At 46.9% G+C, this 21,789-nt stretch overlaps 2 protein-coding genes and 1 long non-coding RNA gene across 7 annotated transcripts in view; 1 reads left to right on the top strand and 2 right to left on the bottom strand.

The window, feature by feature from the left end:
* Positions 1–3,806, bottom strand: part of UPK1B (uroplakin 1B) — a 38,066-nt gene extending 34,260 nt beyond the window's left edge. For 2 of the 3 annotated variants that reach the window (XR_012578940.1, XM_005486129.4), the window contains exon 1: positions 1,407–2,222. The gene's annotated coding sequence lies outside the window, so the exon portion shown is untranslated. Of the gene's footprint in view, positions 1–1,406 lie in introns of all 3 variants that reach the window. The other variant, XM_074534760.1, reaches the window with a different exon arrangement.
* A 7,900-nt stretch (positions 3,807–11,706) lies between these two features.
* LOC113459158 (uncharacterized) lies at positions 11,707–16,085 on the bottom strand. 2 transcript variants are annotated; one of them, XR_003380092.2, is made up of 4 exons: positions 15,927–16,085; positions 14,635–15,081; positions 14,297–14,359; positions 11,707–13,631 (listed from the first exon to the last, which is right to left on the bottom strand). It is a non-coding gene; the product is annotated as an uncharacterized LOC113459158 (long non-coding RNA). The 2 variants fall into 2 exon arrangements; XR_003380091.2 differs by having other exon boundaries at positions 15,771–16,082.
* Positions 16,086–16,268: 183 nt separating this feature from the next.
* The window catches only part of LOC113459157 (uncharacterized), a 30,458-nt gene continuing 24,937 nt past the window's right edge, over positions 16,269–21,789 (top strand). For both annotated transcript variants that reach the window (XM_074534759.1, XM_026792856.2), the window contains exons 1-2: positions 16,269–16,396; positions 17,400–17,631. In XM_074534759.1, coding sequence (XP_074390860.1) covers positions 16,391–16,396; positions 17,400–17,631 — 238 coding nt within the window. In that variant the 5' untranslated portion in view covers positions 16,269–16,390. The remainder of the gene's footprint in view (positions 16,397–17,399; positions 17,632–21,789) is intronic.

Raw genomic sequence — 21,789 nt, 5'->3', positions numbered from 1 at the left:
AGGTTTCTCAGCATGGTGCTGGGGCTTGCATGGGCTTCACATCACCTCTTGCCACCTCCCTTTCCCTCAGCGTCCCTGCTCAGGGCGTTGCATTCTCATGCCCTGGTGCAGAGAGGCAGAGACAAAGGTTGCTTTTGTTTTGTGACTCACGGGCTCTGCCCCACTCGAGCGAGTGCAGCTGAGCAAACCCGGCTGCCCGGCAGCAGAATCCTGCTCCCTGCCGGCACAGCCCCGGGGCAGGAGCCTGGGCACCTCCCTCGTGCCCCAGCCCACTGGAGAGCATGTCCCTGCAGGCAGCAGCAAGGTGCCCGGGCCAGCCCTGGGCGCCGATGGAGGGAGGGCAGCCAGGTGGAACCGGTGCCGGAGGCTGTGCCAAGGCCAGGGCCAGTGCCATGGGAAGCCACAGACCGCCTGCGGACCCCGATGCATCAGCAATAAACTTACTTTTGGGGTTTTTTAAAATCGGTTATGAAGGAAAATTTATCCCCTAAGGGGCTTAAAAAGAAGGTATTTTCCAAGTGCTTGGGACACCTCGAGAATTACACAGTTATGAAGAGGAAGTAATTTAATATGTTAATGATGAATCGCTTGAACTCCACTATAAGAAGCTGAATGTTTTACAAATGTCAGTTCATCATTTGTTTACTTATTTCAAAGCAAACATCTCCAGTGGACACAAACTTATGCACTCCTCCTGCCCTGCTGGACTTTCCCCAGTGCTCAACCTCTGAGAGAAAACTTCTTGTGTGCTAGGACCCAACCACACTCAGAAATGGAAGAGGCAGACAATTATTTTGTGCTACCAGAGGAGAAAAATAAAGCAAAAACACAGCTCAGCATCAAGCAGGGGTCACAGACTAATTAAGTTTCCTTTCAAAGAGATTGGTATGAAATGAAGCCTGTGTGAACAGTGGTGTGGCTGGTAAATCATCATCAAGCATAATTACCTTGTAAGTAGAGCTGGGAGGTAGGTTTTTCCTCTCTCCTTTATTAATTCAGCACAGCCAAAACAAGCAGGTTTTTTAACTTTCCTATTTTCATAAGTGAGGGGGAACCACAAGACTCATCTTCCTCTACAACAATTTTTCCTTTTTTTTTTCTTTTAACACTCAGATTTACAACAGATTTAATTTTTCCATTCCCTTCTCCCCAGTCTTTAGGAGAAAAAATATGAAACAAATTAAAATAGCCGTAGAGAAGACACAGCCTGAGGTAAGAAAACTGAAATACTTAATGTTTTCATGCAGTTAACCTTATCCAGGTACCAGACTCCCACATACCAAACACAGCCCAGGGACTGAAATAAAAAAAAACATTAAACATAAGAGCTGTCTTTTCTCCTAATAGACACTTCTGGCTCACATGCCTCTTTAAGAGGAAGACCATGACCAAAGCAAGGCACTCACCGCTCTCTTCTTGTGATGCCTCCAGCAGAAACCCCAACCCACCTGCAGAGCTGAAAAGGCCCTTTTCTCCCACCTCCGTTGCCCTTTAAAGAGCCCAGTTTGCTGAGGAGCGTGCTGTGTGATTGGTGGGGTGCCCATCACATGAGGAAAACTTTTTTTTTCTAGCCAAACCTGTTCCCCAGTCCTCCTGGGACCGAAGGGTGTCTCTGATTCTTAGATCATATCGGAATGTCGTTGTGCTGAAAACACAAAGCTTTAAAGAATTTCTATTCTTATACTCTCAAAAGGGTGGATGAGTGAGTCACTCATATGAGGCACTTGAACTTTAAAGAGGATGGGCAAATTGGAAGGACGTAAATACATGACGATTGCTGGGTCACTGTTTGAACCTACGTATAAGAAGAGTGCACTGAATAGAAAAATAAAGTAAATTAATTTTAATGTTTTCATTTAATTATGTAGCACGGGAATGATCCAATTGTTTGGTTTGGACCCATTTTCCTTCCATTCAGCTTGGGATTTTTTTTGGAAACAGAAGTGTAAGTGTTGGCTACTCTGCAGGACACTGTGGATGACATGAAAAGTGGGGAGAATATTTCATTTCCTTGGGCACTCTGGATTTTTCATGTAGTCAGTCCTATTAAGACAGAGCAAAATGAAGAACAGATATATCTATTCATTGGCCTGTGATGAACTGAGAACAGCTATGGCTGAGGAACAACAACAGCAATGGAATGTCTTTCACCTTCCCCTCTCACCCTCATTCCAGCACAAGTTTGCCAAAAGTCAAGATTCACATTACCGGTGCCTTGAGCATGTCTCTGGCAAAAGCACGGGTGGTTGTACTTGCTGTTCTTCATCTGCTGATGCAAAAGCCAGCCAAATAAATAACAGGCTTGGGAAAGGTAATGGGAGTTCCATGATGCTAGAGCCCATCACAAGTCAAAAAACAAGCATGAAAATAACATCTATATGTCCTATTGGTGACAATCCTGGCAAATATTTGGTGTGAAATTAGTGAGCAATGGTTCACTAAAGGGTCTTATGAATTTCTTGGTACTTGAAGACAACTGAAGAGAGATCTCACTCTCCCATGAGGTCTGTGTGAGGTTTAGCCCTGAAGAAAGGACAGTACTTTTGGCATTTCCAGTTCCATGAGGTACCACAGCCATAAGCAAAAGGAGACACATCGATTGCAGCCAACCTGATCTACTAGAAAGGGACAAGAAAATAGTCCTTGGGTCCTCAAGAATACAGATGCAGATTTGTCTAGCCTTAAATGACTCAGACCTCCTTGCCCACTAATTTTGCTCCCTAATACCCATGCAGCCTATTTTGGTGCATTTGCCAACCCGTATTTTGGCAATGCTGGTGGGACCAGGTGTTTCACACCAGCTGGTGTCCTGGGCCCTAGGAAGGCAGGCTCACATCATTTTTCTTGGACACTGAGAGCAGCTGGCAGGGGAAAAGCAGTGCCTCCATCTCCTGAGCATCACAGTTGGGCTGATCTTGGGGCAGTGATTGGACAAAAGCCTGCCATGGTAAAACACCCCATCACATCTCAGCAGGGAGGAGAAAAGAGGCTGCAACTGTGGAAATGGTGCCTTGGGAAAATAAGACGAGGAAAGAGAGGAGAGGGAAGGGGAAGCTAGCAGTGGAGTTCATAGCCTTGCCAATCACCAGAACTCAAAGTAGCTGCTGGAAGAGAACCCAGGTGCAGCTGAGCTCTTGCAGCTCTGTAGCCCTGTCCAGGGCACTGCAAAAAGCTGTTAGAGTGAATCCTTGTTTGGGCTGGAAGAGTGGGTCGGGCTGGACTGGGTGGTGGTCACCATTCTGCTGCCGTTACCATTTGGCTCTCACAGTTTGCTAATCTGGTATAGAATGTGGGTAAGAATATTTTTTATGGTCTCGAGAGAAATCTGATATAGGAAAGGAGAGGCTTGGAATGGGGGTTTTGTTTGTTTCTTTGAACTTGTTTTGGTGTGTGCCAACAAGGTGAGACTATGGGTTTATACGAATGCCTGTGCAGAGCAGAGGGTCAAACAGAGACCTTGTCTGGGGAGGGAGCACAGTGGGGCTGACAAGCCAGGGCTGGAAAGCCCCCATTCCCACAGGGATACCTCCAATGGGGTGCCTACAGCTGTTTTAGCCTCCCCTGTAGGACTGTGTCTGTGCTGGCCTACTTCATATGGACCAACACTTCTATATAGCCAGATCCATGCATTTGTGCAAGCTCTTGCACTTGGGAAAGCTCCAGATTTCTGAGTGTGCACACCCTTACATAGAACCAGATGTGTGTTCGTGCACAGGCACAAACCCATACATGCGTGTGCTTTGTGTATCCAGCCACCTGTGTACACATACGTGCACATCTCTGCTGCGAGTAAGTTAAAGGCAAAGTGGGACTTGGGAGTGAAGACATGCTGCCATTTGGGGTTTCATCTGCAGGGATGGTCAGATGCTGAAGCCACAGCCTGGCCTATTTCCAGATGGAGGTGAAAAATGGATTTCTCAAGAGATCTATAGTGATAGATAGATGGTTATTGTTACGTGCTCAGTGGGTGACAGGGCAAAGTTAGAACACGCCTGTCACAAAGTATGCTGTGTTTATTCAAAATTGGTATGGAAGGCATGCTAGAGGATGCCCAAAGCTGCTGAGAAGTGCTGATTAGATGTTGTGGTTAGTTCCAGTGCGTTGGTTCCACTCTTCACCTCTAAGAATACCTTCCCGTCTTCCCGAATCCTTTGAATTTCTTCTCTTCATAGTGTGGAAATAATGATTTAAGGCTGAGATAATATGAGAGGGAGGAATTAGGGAGGGAGCGAGCACACAGAGAGGAAAAGGAGCTTGTGGTCAAAGTAGCAGACTCCCAGGAGTCATCTCTGTGACCCCCTCATGCCAGTGTCATGACAGAGTCTCTGCCATCCGTGAGCAGGAGGCTCCTCACTGCATTTGTGGTGCTGCACATTGAGATCAAAGCTCATGGCTGAAGGACCAGGCTTGGGAAATCCCTTGTCCCTACCAACGTGGCTTCAGTGTGTTGGCCAAGCCTGTGCTCCCATGCACAGGTTCAGCTTGACACACACTGTCTGTTTGGCCCAGGGAAGGGACTTTTTAATGATTGTCCCTCCAGTATACGGTGGCAAGTTCATGGCAGCACTGCTGGGAGTAAAGCCAAGCATCCCTGTTGCAGCTTGCTGCAGAGGGGCTGCCACCTTTCCTGGTAGAGTCCCGACCTCATCAGCTGGGTCAGCAGCCTCTTCCTTGAGGGCACTGCTCCCGGCAGCTCCAGCCCCAATTCCTGCCGCCCAGCTTTGCTCCTGCATTCCCGGCAGGGCTGCGAACAGCTGCTTCCCAGTCCGCAGTTTGACCTTCCTTCCCTGGGCCAGATTTGGGGTTGAGGCTTGTGCCTGCCACCCAAGCCCTCCACGTGCCATGGCTGGGAGCCAGCTCCTCCTCAGAGTAGAAGGGAACTCCGAATGGCTCCTCCTCTCCCAGCTCAGTGCCGCGGCACAGGGGGTGAGGATGCAGGCGGTGGGGCACAGATGTCACGGTGCCTCTTGGGTTTGCAGCTGGCCTGGCCCCCTGCCAGCCTTGCATCCCGCCTCCCCAGTGGAGTCCTGTCTTTTGCTACAGCTGCCTCCCCCTTTTGGCAACATTTTTGCCCTTTTTTTGCCACTTCTATACTTCTCAACCTCAAGAGAGAGGAATAGCTGTGGGGTGCAGAGAATAAATAAGTGAACACCACCTAGTGAGATCAGGGGAGAGCAACTCTGTCTCTGAAATTGTTTACCAAACAGTGCTGAGTGTGGGGAGACAAATGGCATACCATGAGCAACAGCCATGGGCTAATTATAGAGGGATAGGATAAACCACCAGGCCACTGGGCTGGCCACCCCAGCTAAACCTGCAAACATATAGGCTGAAATGCAGAACTGTATATATTTATATATATATATATTTAGTATGATGTGGAATGCAGTCAGTAACTTCTGTCTGAAACTTCAGCTACCTTGGCAAAGAGTGTTACAGAGAACACAGATACAAGCACCTCTGTGATGCTAGCAATCCTAGAGTTTTGCATTTAGCAATTCTTCATTCCTAAGAAGAGTGCTCATAGGGCACACTCTCAAGGACTGGGGTTTTTTGAGTTAAGAGAGGGATGCACCTTATCTTTCCAATTTTGTAGGATAGCTTTATTCATGAGCTTATAACCACATCTGCATTTCAGTATCATTAAAACTTACAATTTTGGGTAGTTGCGTAAAGCCCAAGCTACTGCAATCATGAGATTGCATGAAAATTTGTACTTTCAGCCTTTCAGAAGAGAATGTTCCTCCTGAATGTGAGCAAGCAGAAAGGACAAACAACTTGGGAGAAAGCTGCTCTGTCTGATAAAGAACAGAGGTCAGGCAGAGAACTGCCTCCCCAGGGAGGTTTGGGCTAGTATTCATAGTGATATTTGCACGTGTGGGTAAAGGCAATAACAAATTAAATCTCGGTACTCCACTGCTAACAATTAGACCAGCTACTCTTGCTCCCTTCCTCCGTGGTCTCAACCCAAAAGCATAGAGAAATAGTGGATTCTTGTGAAGATTAATCTTTATTGGCTGCTACTACTGTTAATAAAGGAGACCCTCAAGGTGCCTTCTTGTACTCACTGAGAGAGATTTGGGTTCTAAATCTCACCCTAAGGATGTCTCTTACTGTGCTGACTACGAAGGGAATTTGTAGGAGAGCCTCAACACATGCCCAAGGCCAATTTCTGCAGAGGAAAATCCAGACCAAAGGATTTGCATCTTAGAGCTGTTGATCTCACCCAGGTCTTTCAGCAACCCACAGGTCACATTTTTGTACACACAAGAACCAGAAGATAAAACAAGCACGGAGGAGCATGGGAGAGTGCAGAGGTCAAGCTGTGCCCCGATTCCCCTACCACCAGCAGGAGTTTCTCCTGGCAGGGAAGGGGAGCCAAGCCCGAGAGTGACGCTCCACAGCCAACACCCTTGAGGGCATAAAGGGGCCAGTAAAAGGGACACGGTGTTCTCTTGCATCTCATCTTCAGATGAGGGCAGGCCAGCCCCCTCTGAAGAGGAGCCTGGCCACAGGCAACCATAGAATCACAGAATCATAGAATGGTTTGGGTTGGAAGGGACCTTAAAGATCATCCAGTTCTGACCTCCTGCCCTGGGCAGGGATGCCACTCACTAGATTAAGTTGTCCAGAGCCCATTCAGCCTGGCCTTGAACACTTCCAGGGATGAGACATCCACAATTTCTCTGGGCAACTTGTTCCAGTGCCTCACCACCCTCTGAGTAAAGAATTTTTTCCTAACATGTAATCTAAACCTGCCCTCTTTCAGTTTCAAGCTATTGCCTCTTCTATCACTACCTGCTGATATAAAAAGTCATTCTCCCTCCTTTTTATAAGTCCCTTGTACTGGAAGGCTTCAATGAGGTTTCCCCTAAGCCCTTTCTTCTCCAAGAGGAACAACCTCACCTCTGGCAGCCTGTCTTCATAGAGGAGGAGCTCATAGGGAAGGCTCATAGGAGGATAGAAATCTCATTATGCCTTGGCAAATGATTGCCTGGGATTTGCAGAGATCTTTGGCAGGAGAAAAGACTTTTGAGAAGGCAGAAATTTTCTGCTTGCCTTTTAGATAGCTTCTTTAAAAGGCTGTCCAGGGAAGATCTGCTAGACAGTGTCTCTGTATTGCTCTTGGTTATGAAACCTGGCCTCTGAAAGGCAGCATATGTCAGTGTCAATACAGCCATTAGAATGAAATCCCACTCCCAAACAGCTTTGGCACTATGATGGTCCTTTACTACTGTTGGTTCAGTTGAGTTCCCCTAACAGACTGGGAACAAGCTGTTCTGTCTGGATCTAGTGACTGCATTGTTCTTGCTGATGGTTAAAAACCGCTCTTCCAAAATCCCCTCTGTCAGTCATGAGCCACAACATGCTTCGAAGTAGTGATCTTTTTTGGGAACATTTACTTCTTGTTTGCAAGGGGCCAAACACACTTGTTCACATTGATTCCAGCTTATTATTGAAGAGTGTTTGGGGACACCTCATTCCTCCCAAAGCCACTGCTTGCCTCCTCTGCATCAGCTGCATCTGATGCAGAGGCCACAAAGGGCTGGCAGTGGAGCACTGCCATCTACATATGGTTGCCTGTCAGTACCCAGTTTCCAGCACACTTGCTGCAAGCATATGTCTCATTTATCTCAGCATTTCCGCCATCCACCTTGCCAGAGGGCTGGAGCACCCAGCAGAAAGAAGGAGGACAGTCAATTAGAGCTGCATCACAGCAGTCTTGGCAGTGGGAGGAGCGGGAGCAGCAGAGGGGTGTTGGCTGGTGCAACACCGTGATGGAAATAAATAGCACCCGCCTGGGGCGAGTTTACAGCGCTCCCGGGGTGAAAGCCTCTGCCTCGGGAAGGGTGTGGTTGGTGTCTCACACCGACTCATTGCTTAACAGAACTGTAGGCACTGTCCAAAATTCTTCCACTGAAACTCTTTCAAGGTTCCAGTATCTAACGGGAAACTTCCCTGAAAAATCTGTGAGATTCAAACCCTGCTATGCACCTGGGGTCTGACCCACTCAAGCCTGCACAGAGCCATACCTGGGTTTCAGTTTTAGGCGGATGACGGATGAGCTTGTGCTTTAGGCCGTCTAGCCCTTCTACACACATCTTTTTGCCTCTGCTTGTAGCTACTCCGTGGGATGTAAACTCATGCCTCTGACAAGCCTTTAGCAAAGGCTCAGCCGGTCTGTGCTGCCCTCTCATGGGCACATACAGGCAAGGCTACATTTTATTCTGGTTTTATTTTTTTAGTTCCAGATGCTCTATAACCTGCTATTCCCACACTGTTTTTCCACACGTAATTTCTGACAAGCCAGGAAGGCTTAGAACAACTACTAAGAAGTCTATGGAAGCTAACTAGGAAAAGTTAGCTCAGCTTCTACCTTTCTAAAGGGCTTTGCTCTTCATTTACAAAGATTTAATCATCTAATGGGGCAAAACGTAGCGACCTGTTGCTAAATTTCTCCCATATATGCTCCAATCTGCCAAGGCAAACATATATTTTCATCATGGCATCACACCATGGTCAAGGAGTCTCTCAATATAGCTCTCTTACACTACCAAGGAATTTAGACAACAGGGCCAAAAGCTGGGTTCTCCAATGGGCAGGGTTTGCTTTCAATACTGCGGGGTTTCAGCAAACTGGCAATACTGTCCTTCACTGAATCTCCTTGCAAGGAGGCAGGATAATATGCTAGATCCAGGGTATACTTATACATATATTGTATAAACAATAACAGGATTGAACTGGCATCGATCTGCTCTTCAGAGGGACTGTCATGTTCATGATGTTTATGTAAATTTGAGATACTGTTAAAAACCTTTGAGTCTCTGACCATTTTCCTGCATGCAATACAGCCTTCCCTCCAATGTCTACTCACCTATCCAAAGTTCAACAGCTCCTCAAGGTGGGAAGTGTTTTTCTTCAAAGGCTGGTTTGACATCTGTTTTTTCCATTAACAAACAACTGCAGCATTACACATCCTTTATTCACCCGTTTCCTGTTTTATGCTAGAAGTTAAGCTGAGGAACAGAAAGGAGGAAGGACAGAGGTCATCTCTTTTCCTTACCAACTCCCTAACCCTAACATGGATCCTGCCTCCCAGTTAATAATAATTTTTAAGGTTGGACCACATGATTCTAAATCAGGTATTTGCCTTAAAGACTTTTAAGTTTATAGTGAAGTTTTCATGGCAAATGTAAACTGAGAGATGTACTCCCTTAGCTACAATGCTTCCCTTTTAATTTTGAGAACTGCACTTGATAGCTGTGCACCTTCATAACTCTGGCTCTGTGCACCATATGTTCCTCCACTTCTTGTCTCTTTAATGACAATGAAAAACATGCTCATTTTGGTCTCAAAGTAACAATGTCAAAAAGAAAATGAGTCCATCTCATTGTTTGTTTCTTTCCTGGTATTATTCCAGTGCAGTTTATGATATGACACCAGCAGTTTCTCCTCTCTTCTGCCCTGGAAGATAGTTTACCCCCAGACTCCTGGATGAATAAGCCATGGAGATTTCCTTCCTAGTGCTTGAAACAATAGGGTCTGTGACAAAGGAGGGTGAGCTACTCCCATCTGTGAGAGGAGTTGCATGGGGAATTGAGATGATATCCTTGAGGGAGAAGAGCCACACCATTCATTCATACCAGGAATTTCTAAAACAGACCAGCTACTGGAGTGTCCACAGTCAGTTTCCAGTGTTGAAATATATATACAGAAATCTCTTGCATCTGCTTTGCCTAAATTCATCTGTTCTGCAGTGACATTCCAGCCTACTGCCTTTCTTCAGGAGATGATGGATGAATATTCATCCAATCCATGTCTCTTCAATAACTCAAAGTTCTTCTTTTAATTATTGTATGTCAAGCTGTGGCTGTGAGTTTTGGTGATGCTGCTATATCAGTGTTGTCCATAACAGTACCCAAAAAAGGAATGCAGCCATGGATAACAATTCCTGACCTTAAGGAAATGTTTATTCATTTTTTCCTGCATTTATCTGGATGAAAGAATGGTCAAGAGAAGCTTTCTCTGGAATACAACCTGGAGGCATGTCAGACAGGGTTTGATCAATTTGCCTCAGTATATTCCCTTTCCAAGCACATTCTCCAGTGTTCAGCCTGGAGGAGCTCTCTTCAGCTAACCTCTTTGTTGGACTTTACCCAGAGGTTATTTTCTTCCATTTCAGACATGAAAGCAGTTGCTACTGCCTACTATGAGTTCCACACGATTGTGAAACTTTGAAATCAATGGCATTCAACTAGCTTAAAGTTGGTGTTATATAGCAGTGATTCATATCCAGTGAATCACAATGAAATGTCTCATGCCGTAAGCAGCTGCCCATTGAAGGGAGATCTTGCCTGTGCCCTCCACCTAAGAACCAGAGCAGAGGCTGCGTGAACTTTTCAGAGGATTTTTAATTAGCTATTACAACTTTTTTCCCCCCATTGGTTAGAAGCAGTACACAGGCAACTCCAGTATTGCTTGGGGCAGCTGAGTGTTTTCAAGTTCCATACAGAGATGGCAGAAAAAAGAAACTGATGTTTTGGTCCAAGAGACCTATTTTATAGGGACTGCACTTTCCTCCTGATTGGCTCCTCTGTGTCCTGCCTCTGGAGGAGCACAAGGTTCACAACAGAAACAGTCTGGGCACCATAAGACCATGCCATTTGGCAGATTAGATGGGTGACACCTCTGTGTCTGTCCATGGATGAACAAAAAAATCTCTCCCTTGAAAAGAATGCGTTTTCTCAGTATCCAGCTCATACTGCAGAGGAATCATCCATGGGAACTACAAACTACCTCCAACTTCCACACCTTCCACTTCATGACTTATCCACTGGAAGTACATAGAGATACACAGGTGGTAAACAGCCCAAACCACCCTTTCTACAAGAATGCACTTCAGTGCACAGCCATTTCCCTTGTGGAGAGGAGAAAGAGCAAACACCAGATGTTAGTCATGTTGCTTAGCACTCTGGAGGGCATTCAAATGTGCTGTGACTAGTGTGCTGTAAGGACTTATATGGAAGAATTTCGGTTACACACGAGGAACTGCTAATTCCTTCTGAGCACTCAAGGCAAGAAATTTAATGACAGTTTAAAAATGTTTCTGGAGGATGCTTTTTTGTTTTTATAAAATTAAGTTTGATCATCTGAGAGGTTTGAGGTAAAGGAAGTGACATTTCTGATCTAAGTCCTTGCTCAGAGATCATATCCCCCCCACCCCCAACTCCGAATGCTGAAGGATTTTCCTTGGCCCACTGCCTTCCCCAATCCCTACACATGCCATCTCCAGGCCCACAGACCTTATCCTGGGTACAGTCTCATTCATCTCTAGAAAACTGCTCCTCAATGGAGAAGGACCTCTCCTCAATAGCACGAAAAGAACAGAAAACAATGTTTCTCTTTTCTGAGAGATAGACAAGACAGATGCTCTCTCTTATGTGTACTGGGGAGGAATTCTTGCTGCCACACAGCAACTTTGTTAGCACGACATGAGGTGGCCAGGCCACCAAAGGAAAACTGTGGCCCTGAGATTACTGAGGAACGCTGGGTAGGGCCTCTCTTGCAAAACTTCTGTCACCTGTAAGAAGACTGCTTTGCAGCTCATTTCAAACTACCTGAGAGAGGAATTAAGGATCTTCCCTTGCATAACTCCCTTAATGCTGACATGAAGTTGAAGGCATATACTTATAGTCTGAGAACGTATTACAGGTCAAAAGCTTTTTGTAAGCAAAAGACAACAACAAACAGCAATACCCAAATGACAGAGGCAGGATATACACAGTGAAGGCTGTACCCCAAGGCATCCTAATCCTGCTCTACAACAAAATTCAAAGACATGTCAGCTTCTCCATCTCCTGGGACAATGTGCTGACAAATGACCATAGAGACAAGAAAGCTTCAAACACTATCTCCATCTTCCATACATTTCCTGTTCCACAGAGATACATTAGGACAGGGCATGTATGCATTGTTTTTCAGCCTGATACATTTTTGGTCAAGAATTTGTAAGCAGATCAATCTCAGATTCTCAGTGTCAGATTTTTCCAGTTGCTGGAGTTGAGTAGGGATTTCAAAAGCATCTCACTGCTGCAGGGGCACCTAGGTGCTTAAGTATACAGTAAAACTCTTATAAAACCAATGAAAATTTAATCTGAATCGTAAGCCATCTTCAGGCTCAAAATAACCTTGAAAACCTCCTTTCCCTATGAATGACAGGGGTGCTTACCTGTTTTCAGTTTTGAAACACATGAGTTAACTGATCCTTTTTGAGAAACTCAGATAGGAAGGAAACTCATCTCACACATGGAATTTGTATGCCAAATACTTGCCCTCTGTTATTCCCAGACTTTTGGTGCCCAAGCTGTGTTGTGTAGAATCACACAACCCAATCATTGTACATTATTTTTTAAAAAAGAGATAGTTTTTATGGTGCTGTCTACATAGCCATAGAAACAGTCATTTGGGAATACACCACCATTCATCAGGAAATTAGAGCACTTGCCTAAAAAAGAGAAAAGCCTGTAGTGACATAAAAACCCTTTCTGGCATCTATTGCATATAAGACAATCTATTAAGCCAAAATAACAGTATGCTCTGTTGCACATTTTCAATAATTGTCAGGCAAGAGACAAGAAACAGAAAAAAAAAAGGTTTTTTACAGGGTAGAAGCAAACACTTGGATAGTATGAAAATGAGAATTGTAATTGTTTCAAAAATCAAACACAGTTCAAATGATGTGCTTGCGAAATGTATCTTGACTCCTAATTCTCTGGGCTACCAGTGCTTGGTTTTGGTTTGTTTGCTTTTATTCACCTCCCACATTCCTGAGTGACAATGTCTCCTGAAAGCATAAAGGGTGTGTGCAACTGTTGCTTTACTGTTCTGGTTAAACACCCTACTTACAATGATACGGGCAGGGCCACCCCAAAAAGCAGAGTGATCAGTGTCCAGCAGGGCTGATTAAGGGTGAGACAGCTGTACCCAGTGTGTGGAAGAGGCAGAGAGACAGCTTCTTGCATTAGAGGAGCTCTGGGGGCAGTGGGGAAGCCCAGACACAAACTATCAAAGTATGAGATAGGCATTGGTGCTGCTGCATAACTGGACACAGTAAGCCACCATTGCAGCATGAGAAAAGAAGGCTGTGGGTTGTCCAGGGCTGCTTTTTAACCCTACTTGCTTTTGTCCTTGCATTGTCTGAGCTGTGAGGTTTCTCTGCACAGAGAGGCAGAGTGTGGATTGGCCTAAATGTGAGATTTATGCATTTATATGCCTAGAAGATCAGCAGACCTGCCTCTTCAAGATGTGCCATATGTGCATGCAAATCCATGCACACTTAGATCTCAGTGTGTGATTCCAAACCAAAACTTGGTTGCAGGATTTAAATCCAAGGGGAAGCACAAGCATACAGAACAGAGAAACCAGGCAAGAGACAGACAAGCAGATCTTTTCCAAGTTATTGCTAATGACTACACGGTGCTGGGAAGGCATGGTGTGGCAATACCACAACAGCAGGGTAAATGGGGGCCAAAAGGAGTGCACAAGCCTTCTTCTAGAAACACCTACACATCTTCCTTCTATTCCGATAGTTTTTCCGGTTCTGCTTGCCTGGCATTTATCATAGACTGCACCTGGGCAAAAGGAAAAGGAAAAGAGTCATTTGGGAGCTTATTTGCTTTCACACTGATGCCCAGAACTGACCCTGCCATTCCTCTGGAGGTTTTGTGCTTAGTGCACCATGAACCCAGCAGCAAACCTCCAAGATGGTGCCTCTCCTGACTGACTGGAGGGAAATGAAGGAAGACTCTCACTCTTTTCCTCTGTCTGCTTTCTTTCTTCTAACCTCCTCCTCCCAAGAAGCAATCCACACTTCTAACTCACTCCCAAACTACTGTCTCACTTCACTGACTTTGAATTACCTGTGTTTTAATACCCTTCAGGATCAGCAGAGACAGCTCTCTAGAATAGGGGGGTGTGGGCAGAAAAAGTGCTCCCTCCCAGTTTGGGATAGAGGCAGCTAGAGAAGGGTCACAGAGACCTCTGTCATTAAGCTTCCCTCACCTTTCAGGTAATTCCAGGGCACACTCACCCCATTCTTCCCCCACCCACCCATACCTTTCCTTCCTCTCAGAGCACACATGGTCCTTGCACCCTAGGCCCTCTGCTGCTGCCTGTGCTTTTCTCCCTCCCAAGACAGCAGACACACAGTCAGGGAAACAGTCCTGGGCTGACCATGACTCTGGTGTGCTCTGCAAAGCTGACCCTGTTCCCACAGAGCCCCAGAAAGGCACCCTACCTCCAGCAATATGAACTGCAAGGGGTCATCAGGCTTATGGATCAGCAGTTTTTCTGTGATATCCTGAGACAGAGACAAACAGGAGGAAAGAATTATTGATCTTTGGATACATGGGTGCCTGCACTTCCTGTTCCAATGCCATCTGCATTTTAAAAAGCAAGAATCTCTTCAGACACCAAAGATGATATAGGGTCCTTTTCTACTGCTTTTTCTTAAGTAATACCTAAGACAGCACAGGACAAGGAGAGATCTGGGGAAGGGATAATTTGATTCAAGCTAACTTTAGGCCAAGCTCCTCATGTAAGGCTCTGGAAGAAGATAAGGAATATGTATTTCACCTGAAATAGCTGTAGAATTTTATGTTCCTCCACATAATTCATGGCAACTTGATAGGGGTCTCCAAAATCCTCTGGATTCTCCAATGATTCAAATGCAATCTCTGCTGCTGACAACACAGCCTCAACGGTGTTACTGCCATCCTGTGTGGATTCAGAGGTGTGCATCTTGACTTTGAAACCTGGAAGTTCACCCAGAGGTGATCTGATCTCAGGTGAGCTTTCCCTGGATGCAGACTATACAGTGAGCTGGAAATGGTGCTCGGAATGGGGTGGCTTCTTGACAGCCAGTTGGTCTGCAGATAGTGGCAATTCCACTACAGACGGCTGGGCTGCAGATGCTGGTGTTTCCAGGCCAGGTAAGTCATCCAGTGATGGTGGGGATTCAACTATGGGTGTGTGGTCCTCAGATTCCTCCACTTCAGATTCTGAATGATGATCGAACCCTTGCTACAATATTTAGCAGATAAAGAACAAGAGTATTTAAAACATCTACCTCCACAGACTAGACTTAGCATATTACTCCATCCTCTGCAAATATGCTGCAGAGGATGGAGTAATATGCACACTTAAAGCATGCACTAACAGGGTTTATTTCTGTGACTGGCTCCACCTGCACCTTCTGCATGATCACAGGAACTTTACTTCAGCTCTGGCTGAAGCCTTCAGAGCTGAACTGTGCAGCAGTTGTATCTATGCCTGATCCTCACTGACTAGTTTTCCTAGGGTGACTCTGACTCTCTATTCTAGGTAGCTTTGTCTATGGAAGTCCCTTGGATGGATCCCAGACCGACCCATGGATCCCATGACCTTTCCTTGCCTGTGACTGTTGGTGACCCCTCTGATGTCTGCGCTGCCTGCGCTGTGGCTGCCCTCAGTTCCTGCCTCATTCCTTGCTTGGTGCACCTCCAGGTTTGCTCCCTGACAGCAGCAGCCGAAATTTGGGCAGGCTTTGCCCATGTACCCCTTGAGCAGCTGGACTGCGCTGTGTCCATGCCCCTCACTCCCATCCCTAGACCTGTGACTGAGTGCGGGCAGTCTGGCCCTGTTTCTTTCTCCCATCCCGAGCCCCGGTGCTGCAATGTTGCCTGAAGCGGGGTGCTGGGGGAGAACCGAGGGGGATCAGGAGCTGCGCTCACCCTCCTGGAACCGGGAGGGAGGGTGCTGCTCCTGTTGACAACGGGGTTCGCTCCGAGCAGAAGGGAGGCGGTGGGAGGCCGGGCCGGGCCGGGCCGGGCCGGGCGGTGCAGCCCGGGAAGCGGGGGAAGCGGTTCCCGGCCGGGGCTCTCCCTCACCTGCCCCCGGCTCTGCAGGGAAGGGCAGGGGGCGCTTCGCCCCCCGCCTACGCCGGCTCTTTCTGCCGCTCGCCGCTCGCCGTAGCCGGGGGAGAGCTAGGTGAGTGGGTGGGCACGGGAAGCCGCGGCGGTTGCCGCGGTAACCGGCGTCACGTGCCTCGGCGCGCGGCGCGGCCGGCGTCACGCGGGCGGCTGAGGGCAGCGCGGCCATCTTGGGTGAGGGCGGAGCTCCAGGGCGGGGTTCTAGGGCGGGGTTCCAGGGCGGAGTTCCAGGGCGGGGTTTCAGGGCGGAGGTCCAGAGCGGAGCTCCAGGGCGGGGTTCCAGGGCGGAGTTCCAGGGCGGGGTTCCAGGGCGGAGCTCCAGGGCGGGGTTCCAGGGCAGGGGGCGGGAATCGCGGAGTTCATCGGTGGGAAAAGATCCACGAGTCCAGCCAGTGACCGAGCGCCACAGTGCCTGCTGGACCATGGCAGTAAGTGGCTTGTCCAGTCTTTGCTTAATCATTTCCAGGGACCGTGGGTCCACCCCCTCCCTGGACAGCCCATTCTGATGTCTAATCATGTTTTCTGTGAAGATATTCGTCCAACCTGAGCCTCCCCTGGCACAGCTTGACTGTGTCCTTTTGTCCTATCGCTGGTTGCCTGGCAGAAGAGACCATCCCCCACCTGGCTACAATGTGTTTACAGGTGGTTGGAGAGAGGGATAAGGCCCCCTGAGCTTCCTTTCCTCCAGGCTGAGCATCCCCCAGCTCCCTGACCTGCTCCTTGTAGGACTTGTGCTCCAAACCCTTCACCAGCTCCATTGCCTTCTCTGGACTCTGTCCAGCCCCTCAATGTCTTGTAGTGAAGGGCCCCAGAAGTGAGCTCGATTCAGAAGAGACAGGATTTGAGGAGTGGCCTCCCAGGGCTGAGTACAGGGGGACAATCACTGCCCTGGTCCTGCTGCTCACACAATTCCTGATACAGGCCAGGATGTCACTGGTGGTGATGCCTGGCCCTGGCCCTCATCCTGGTTCTGGTTCTAGTTCTGGTCTCAGTCCTGGAAAAGGACATGTCTAATAGCTTGTGCAGGAAGGCAGGGGAGCAAGAGGTAGGGTAGTAGAGTGCCAAGAGGAATATTTCCATGTTCATTAATGTGAGAGGTACTTTGTCCTGTCCTCAGTTTTACACAGATCCAGACAGTTTGTGTTCTGCGTGATGAACTTCGTCAGAAAAAGCAAATAAACAGACTGCCAGTTTTCCCCAAAGAGGAGATGAAAGGAGAAAGATAAAAGCTCTGCTGGGTTACCACAGTAACCAGCTTCTGACATATTCTGGTTCATGCTCTAGTCTGACAAGAGCTGGGTTTGAAACAACTGGCTGAAAATGCCATGGGGGCTTATGGGGATGAGAGGAGGGGAGATACAGGACTTCAAAAGCTGTTCTAAACTTACAGATGTCACTTCCATTCAGAGCAGTTCACTTTGTGTTTTTCAGGTTATGCCATTGGCCTTTTCAGAGAAGCAGCTGCCTCACTGCTCCAGTGCCAGGTTCATCACAGTGCTGTCCATATCCTCAGCCATGGTGACCACTCAGATCCTCTTGCACTGGAGCACTGCTGTTTGCACTCATGGGATGCCAGGTCATTCCCGCTCTGATCCCTTCTTGCATCTTCCATTTCTCCGTGTGACAGTGATGGTTCCAGACAGCATGGGACTGCCAGCTTTTTGTAAGTGCTGATACAGTTTTATCTGAAGGAGCCATCTTGATATCAGTTGTGTGTTGGGGTGGTTGTGTGCTGAGCCACCCCAGAGCTGTGTTCTCCACAGCATGACTCCCTGCAGGAATTCTCCCATGGGTTTCTCCTCTCTATCCTCTACTGGACGGAACTAAGCAGTTCTCAGCTGCCTGCTGGTTTCAAATAGTGTCATGCTGTGGGTAAATCTCGAGCCCCATGTGTTCCTTTCATCTGTGCCTCATTGGTAAACAGCAGATCTCTCCATTTCCAGCCCCACTGCCTACTGCAGGGATCTGGCTGCTGGGTCTGGAAAGCTAGGATTTTGCACAGGGAAGTAAGATGAATGACTCTATTAAATAAACATCACTGCTCTGTTTATTCTTTCAAAAGAACAGATTAAAAAAAACAGAAGATGCATTTTAAATGCATTAAAAATTCTGAGCAAAATAATGCCTTAAATACAATGCTCATGTAAGATAAATCACATGGCTTTTTTCTACACAGGCACATGGAAAGCAAAAGCATATTATTATATCATTATTTATATGGCACCATATGCTAAGTCTGGAACTTAAAGACTTTGAAATAAATAAGAAAACACCAGCTGCAGATTAGCAATACACTCCTTTATTGGGAGTCACTGTGTAACTGTGGCTATCATTCCTGCTGTTAAGTTAAAACTTAAATAAATTGTCAGAGAAATAAGATAGCCATTAGAGATTCAGTGTCTGTCTCCTGGGGACGCTTTTTCTAACAGCTGTAACAAAGACATGCTGCTGGTTTTGTCCTATCTCTGTAGTAACTCACTGCATTTGTCCCTGCAGTATCGCACAGTTGTTCAGCAGAGATGGTTGAGCTGCTCACTATAAATAATGTTGGTTAACAATGCGGCCCCTTTTGGGTTAATAAATTACGCTCAAACCACTCTTGAGCCTCCTTGATTGGTTTCTTGCAAGTCTGCAGTGGAGAGTTGGAAGAAATCACTTTCCACAGTCTGTTTACTTTGAATATTTCTTCTTATTTTATTGAGCTGTAAATATACGTATATAATAGCCAAACCCTGAAAGTGTGTATCTCAAATTCTGGTCGCCTCATCCGCTACTTGAAAATCGTAATGAGATGCATGAGATGAAACATATCAGCAAATTTAAATGTCATGGCTTAAAGGGGCAGAGGGCCTCGGTCAGCACCATGCTGGAGATTTGTTCCTTTCCTTTGTGTGGGATTTGCTGTCCAAAGCTGGGGTTTTCCCCTGGCTGAGGTTGGTGGCCAAAGCAGGGAGCTCACCTGCCACATGATCCATGAGCTGTGGCAGCCCAGTTGATACCCACAGCCAGGGCCTCGTTGTTCTCTGTACACTGCAGCCCCAAAACTCTCTGACCTGTGCTTCTGTGCAGATGTGGCCAGACATAGTTAAAGCCTTCCTGACCTCTGGTGAACAAAGAGCAGCTTCAGGTCATGGAACAATGATCAAAAAACCCCCCCGGCTTTAAGGCAGACGCTTGGGGTCCTTGGAGAGACATCTCTGCTCATCTGTGTCCTGACTGGTGACTCTGTGGGGTCATGAGGCTGCCCTGCACGTTGGTTTGTTACCTCAGTGGTGGGTTAATTGTTCTGCTCTCGATCCAGAGCGTTTTGAGAAAAAAAACAGGCTGGGAGGAGAGCAGGTGTTAGTGCAAGAGAGTGGAGAAAGCCAGCTCGTGCATGAGGTAGAGGGCTGGGCTGCAAGGGGAATAGAGGTGTCTGGGGCTGCGGATTTGCATCCAGACTGCTCCTGTACCAGCAAACTTTGGTGTGGGTGTACTTCTGGCAGCGATGTTGAAGAGGAGACACCTGTACCCAGGTGTCTGTTATTGTTCAGGTGGCTCTGAGTGTTTATGTGCGGGCAAATGCATCTCTTCCCCCAGCACTTGTGCATCTCGGGCTCTGCCCGCATTTCCCAGCAGAGAGCAGCAGAGCCTCGTAGGTGCTCGCAGGGCCTCGGAGTGCGGCAGCCTCCGGGACCTTCTGGCAGCACTTGCCTCTGCAAAGCACAGCCGTAAACCTTCACTGAGCTCGCAGGCATGTCAGGCTTTGGTTTGCCTACACCAAGAGCGTTGGTGTGGGCAAACAGAAGACACATGCTCTCAATAGCGAAGATTTGGGGCTTTCCTGAAAACCAAGATGTTTGCAGAAATCAGTGAGACCTTTCTTAAAGGGGTATTTTCCAAATTGTCTTTCTGCTCGAAGTTTCCTAAAAGGAAGTGCCTCAAGTATGGCTTCAGAAAGTGGGGGCAACAGGATAAGCAAGCCTCCTTCATAGATGACCAGCACAGACTAGGTAATCCCTCAAGGTCTCCTTCAGGCCAGCCTTCAGCAGTGCAGGAAAGAGATGTGTAATTAGCTTCTGTATTTGGAAATATTTGCTTTGGGAACCTGTTTTGCCAACCTTAGATTTAACCCTTTCTGTTAAAAATAAAGTTTCAGCTGACTATTTTTCCCTCATTTGTAATGTTACCAGGAATGTTACTGGAGATAAAGATGAATGAAAAAAGTGGGATAATTTCTTTGCCAAGGTGTCAAAATGAATTAATCTGTGTCTAGTTTAGATAACATTCTCAAGGAAAACAAGACTTATTTCCCTGTTTGGAAGTTTCCCTGTTTTTCCTATGGCAGTTAAATAAGTAAAATTTGGAATTGTATTAGAAGGTCCTCAAAAATATTAACTGGGACTGGTTTTGTCATTCCTTAATTGTCTCATTCTAGTTCCTGAAACTATTATGGTTTTATACATTCTCTTGGAAAATAATCACAGACCTTCTGGGAGGCCCAGTCCTTGTAAGGCAGAGGGCTGAAGTTTGGTCTCACTATCACATGGCATGAGAGAGAGGGGATGCTGTGTTCTGGCTGAAGCCCACAAGGAACCTTCATCCAATCCTGTCTCCATCAGCTGTGAAACCCCAGAAGGAATGAGGGGTCCAGACGTGAAGTTCTGCAGAGGTAGTGGTGCCTGTGGAGGGTATTGGCCAGAAGGACAGCAGCTGGGTACTGGGAAGACTCCAGTTTGCATTTTTGCTCCATTCTGCCAACTCTGCCTCATTGCTGTGTTCCTCTCTGCTCTGAACCCATTCCTGGCATTGGAACAGGGAGGCAGGCATGATACAGAACAGGATTTTGGAAGGCAACTGTATCACGCAGTGACAGCAAGGTCCTGGATCACCCTGTCAGTAGGTCCCTCTTGAAAAGGCTGTAATCCACAGATGGTTGTGAGGGGCTTTCTGCATTCCTCAAAGCCTTGTGGCCACAGTACCCTCTTCACCCTCCCTTCCGCATAGCCCCTTATTAGGCTTGTATGCCAAGCTAATTTAAAATGTGATGCAGACCACCTCAGCCCTAAGGTCACTTAACTGGCCCATACAGCCTCCCACCACTCACCCTAGGTAGGATCTGTCCTTCTTTATTTGTGCAAATGATACTTTGTCTCTGAATCGTAGCTGTACATGGGAAAGGTGCAATTAGCTGCCGCAAGGAGCCAGGCCTGTCTGCCTTCCCTTGTTTAACAGAGGCTTTAATTAAAGACCCCCTGATGCTAGAAAGGCACATTAATTATTCATCTGAAAACATTTACATAGAGTCCCCCGTTTCCCTTCTTCAATAAATTATCAGCTTCACATCTCCATAATTCATCGAAATGACTAAAAATACATTGTCTCAGCCTCCATCACCTCCCTTTTCACTTTGTCTATTCCAACTGTGATGGGTTCAGTATCTTAATGTGAAGGTCTCCTACTGCTCTTAAGTAAAAAGGGAGGATGGAATACAAGGGGGAGAGGGAGAGGGAAAGATTTGTCCCCTGATGGGAGTCATGCAGATGGCAGTAATTTTTGCTTTTTTTCTTTCCCTCAAAACTGGCATGATCCTGAGGTTTGAAGAAGCTCATTGACTGTTTCTAATAAGGAAAAAATCACTTAGAGGAGAAGAAAATATGTCTCCAGGGGTAGAAGAGGTCTGGGTTTAGATATTTTCTATGCTCAGATGTAGACAGCCTGTGTGATCCCTAGCCCAGCAGTTAATCTCCCTAGATCATCTCTGTACCTCACCTGTAGACCAAGCCAGCAGTTGCCTGTCTGCCTGGTAGAGGGATGGTTCTTTACTAGTTATAAGCTGTTA

The sequence above is a fragment of the Zonotrichia albicollis genome, chromosome 2 (assembly GCF_047830755.1).
Source record: "Zonotrichia albicollis isolate bZonAlb1 chromosome 2, bZonAlb1.hap1, whole genome shotgun sequence".
Classification (NCBI taxonomy): domain Eukaryota; kingdom Metazoa; phylum Chordata; class Aves; order Passeriformes; family Passerellidae; genus Zonotrichia; species Zonotrichia albicollis.
This window is presented reverse-complemented; position numbering and strand designations above follow the sequence as displayed.